At 33.3% G+C, this 4141-nt stretch overlaps 1 protein-coding gene across 1 annotated transcript in view; it reads left to right on the top strand.

The window, feature by feature from the left end:
• The window catches only part of LOC107690821 (protein SZT2-like), a 107928-nt gene that overhangs the window by 97202 nt on the left and 6585 nt on the right, over window positions 1-4141 (top strand). The window contains exons 69-72 of the mRNA XM_016489241.1: window positions 789-1002; window positions 1981-2164; window positions 2256-2378; window positions 3396-3933. Coding sequence (XP_016344727.1) covers window positions 789-1002; window positions 1981-2164; window positions 2256-2378; window positions 3396-3933 — 1059 coding nt within the window. The remainder of the gene's footprint in view (window positions 1-788; window positions 1003-1980; window positions 2165-2255; window positions 2379-3395; window positions 3934-4141) is intronic.

Raw genomic sequence — 4141 nt, 5'->3', positions numbered from 1 at the left:
GGGATTTATTTATTTGTTCATTCGTTTGTTTATGTCTAATAGTGGCATACTATATATAATTTCTTAATTTGTTAAATTTTTGTTTGTTTGTTTATTTATTTATGTTTAATAGTGGCATATATATTTTTGTTTTTTATTTATATATGTTTAATAGTGACTATTTCTTTATGTAGATAGTTTGATGTATTATATATGCAAATGTTTTGATGTATTATAGTACGATTTTGGAGCTATTATTACTATAATATGAAACGTACACTATAATTTATATTATTTAATATATATATATATATATTTAATATATTATTTAAATTGTAAAGTATAAAATGTCATGGTAGTTTTTATGCTAATTAAAAAAAACATATTACAGTAATGAAAATGTAATTAGTAATAATAGAACTTGAATGTATTACAGTGTAAAATCTGATTATTTGTCATGAAAATAATGTCACAAATCTAAATGGTCCTAAGCAAGAGTTAATTTTTATGCAAAATATAATTTCATATTTATTTTCTTTTGATGTTGGGTGGAAATGTGGCCTGGACATGTTTTTTTTTCGGGCAGACTTCGATGTGAGGCTGGTTTCATTTGACCATCTGTAGAGAAACTCTTTCATTAGGTTTTGAGGATCTGGAGTTGATGGGATGATGTTCCTGCTACTGCTAGCGTTCTTCCTCTGGGGTTCTGATGCCTTTGATTCGAGTGGTCTCTCGCAGGTGATGTGGAGTGATGCAGCGGTGTGTTCTGCTCCTGCAGTAGCTGTGTTCATGCGTGTTTCTGCCCTCAGCTGTCCATGCTGTTCACCGAGGAGTGCGATAAGGTGCGGGATCTGATGCACGTTCACTCGTTCAGCTACGACTTCCACCTGCGTGTGGTGCATCAGTACCTCGTGGGCTGTCACATGACCCTGCGGCAGGGGTACCAGCTCACAGCCTTTCTGGAGGACTTCATCGCCCATCACCCCGACATACCAAAGTTCGGACGCAACCACGTCTTCCAGGGTGAGCGCATGTCAGAAACGGCCATCTATTTCAGCTTTAGCACGTAGTTGATTGTATTTTTATTTTTGTGTTTTTCTTGTCATTTGTCTGGCCTCATTGTAAGTGAAAATAATGCTGCATGACACTGTCACAGTCATTCGCAACAATGTATTTATTTTAAAATATATTTATAATATATAATATATATTTATATATAGTTTTATTTATTTACAGTGGGATATATTTATACATAATTTTATTTATTTATGTTTAATAGTGGCATATATTTGTATTTATAAAAGCTTTTATTTATGTATGTATGTTTAATAGTGACAAGTATTTATTTATTTATTTATATGTTTAATAGTGGGATATACTTATACCTCATTTAATTTTAGTTATGTTTAATAGTGGCATATATTTATATATAATTTTATTTACATATGTATGTTTAATAGTGACATTTATTTATTTATAGTGGGATATATTGATATTTATTTATTTATGTATAGTGGCATATATTTGTATTCATATATGTTTTTATTTATGTATGAATGTTTAATAGTGACATTTATTTATATATAATTCTATTTACGTATGTATGTTTAATAGTGGGATATAAATTGTAAATTGTAAAGTATTTATAAAATTAAATTTTAAAGTATTTATACATCATGTGACTTTATGCTGTTGGTTAAAAAACTAGTCAAAATACAGTAATGAGAATCTAATTAGTAATAATAATGACAGTTACAGAATAACTTGGATTCAAGTGTAAAATTTGATTATATCTCAAATCTCAGTGGTCCTAAAGTTTTATTTTTTGTTATGCAAAATATAATGTTGTATTTATTTATTTATTTATTTTGGGTTCAAATGTGACCTGGACGTTTTCAACCAGATTCACCCACTGATAGGATATAGTTAATGTTATATTTATTCTTTGGTGTTTTTCTTGTTTTTGCCAGTCATGCATAATATGCTTTTCATGTGTCCTAGGGAGTTTCTCCATATCGACGGGAATGATCACAGCACATCAGCTGTATAATTACATCACTGATCATGCCAGCACTTACGGGATGAAGCCCTTGCGCATGTCTAAAGCTGCAGTTACCACCGATAACAAGAAGGGGGCGCCGAGCGCAGACCTGCACGAGTACGCACTGGTCGCTCTGTGGAACAGGTACTTTAACTGTTCACTCCTAGTTTGAGCAAGCGATGTTGTCATTTCAAATATCGTTCATATCATATATCCTAATATCATTCTCGTGAAGCTCTGGCTCATTTAAAGACTTGGAGGGATTGCGACACCATGATGACTTTGACGTGTCGCTGCTGGTTTGTCATAACGCCGCCCCGTTTGAGGAGCAGTCTGAGGGAGAGAGACACCTGCTCAGGTACAAACAAACGAGGAATACAGTGACTTTGGGAAGCACATTATGGCATCAGTTAAACACTACATTGGTAGATAACTCAGTACAGCCGTTAATACAGTTAAACAGCAGGCGAGAACAACATTAAACAACATTTGCAATATAGTTCACTTCTGTGATGTGAGGTATTTTCTGCATGAAACTGAATAATCAGAGGAAACCGATATAGACTTCTGGGACTTTTGGATGCCATGTATCCATTTCCGTCCATTTTTGTTATATAATATTGTAAATAATAATATGGGTATTATTTGTAACATTACTATAAATAAAAAAGTATTATAAATAATAATAATAATGCATATCTAAATAAATAATATTAATATAATATTTATATTATTTACACTACAATAAATAATAATTATTGTATTATTATTTTTAATTAGTATGAATAATAATAACAATAATAAATATTAATAAATTATATAAAATCATAAATAATAAATAAATAATATTATAGATCATATTCATTTATTTATTCTGGATAATATGAATTAATAAATTATGTTATTGATGATATTGATATTGATATTATAAATAAATAGTCATGTATTTTATTTATAAAATATGAACAATATTAATAAATAATAATCTTTTTATATTTAAATAAATAATAAAATATTATAATACAAATATATCTTCATATTATATATATCAATATATTAATAATTATTATTATTATTATTATGTATTGTAAATAAAAATATTAATAAGTAATATTATAGATCATATTAAATTATTTATTCTAGAAAATATTATGTATTAAGAAATAAAGTAATTATTTTTCCCCCAGCTGCACGGTTATGTCAGCAGAAAAGAAAAGTGGAGAAAGTAATTACATTTTCATTATAGATTATAAAAGCAAATTTTGGAATAAAGTGCACTGATGGGGGAAACATCGATGTTTATTCAGATATTTGGGTTTATTCTGACTTCCTGTTTTCTGTTAAATTAACATTTTTCTGTTTGTACTGGTTTCAGGCTGCGTTTCTATGTGATCATGACCAGTCAGAGGGAGCTGTTCCCGCGTTTGACTGCAGACATGCGGCGCTTTAAGAAGCTTCCTCAGATCCACCGTGACCCCGGTGACCGCATCCCTGTGGAGCGGATGGAGGCTGGCAGCCCGGGGGGGCGGGAATCTGAACTGGACCTGTGGGAGGACACTACCGCCCCCGTCACCCCTCCAGCCAGCCCTGAATCTGACCCCATAGAGAGCCTCCTGCACGCGGGACAGGCCGGCCTCGCAGACGCAGATGCAGACGACTCTCAGGGGCTCTTCTACCTGTGTCCTCTCTTCCCCCTGCTCAGTTCAGAGGTGCTGTCTGCGCGCCGGCAGATTCAGAGCAGCGTGGAGCAGGCCATGGGCCACTGCCGCAGGGATAACCTCTGGAGGAGGCTCTTTCACGGAGAGCACTTGGCTCTGGATAAGCTCAAGCTCAGCAAGCTGACCTTCGGTGAACTAGAGGAGCTGCTGGACGCTGTGCAGAGCAGATCGGTCTCTGAGATTGACCCACAGCTGGTATGAAAACACATCCTCTGCCCTTCACCTCTGAGACCATCTTTCACACCCATTCATCTAACATTTTATATTCCTTTCTCTTTGTTCTCTAGCAGGCACTTTCCACAAATAGGTACAAAATAGGGTCTTAATAGTTTTTTTTTTTCTTTTCTTTTTTCTTTTTCAACAAATACTTGAAAGCACCGTTTTATTTAATTTAATTTAAATA

Source organism: Sinocyclocheilus anshuiensis, unplaced genomic scaffold, assembly GCF_001515605.1.
Source record: "Sinocyclocheilus anshuiensis isolate Anshui unplaced genomic scaffold, SAMN03320099.WGS_v1.1 scaffold1753, whole genome shotgun sequence".
Lineage (NCBI taxonomy): Eukaryota > Metazoa > Chordata > Actinopteri > Cypriniformes > Cyprinidae > Sinocyclocheilus > Sinocyclocheilus anshuiensis.
This window is presented reverse-complemented; position numbering and strand designations above follow the sequence as displayed.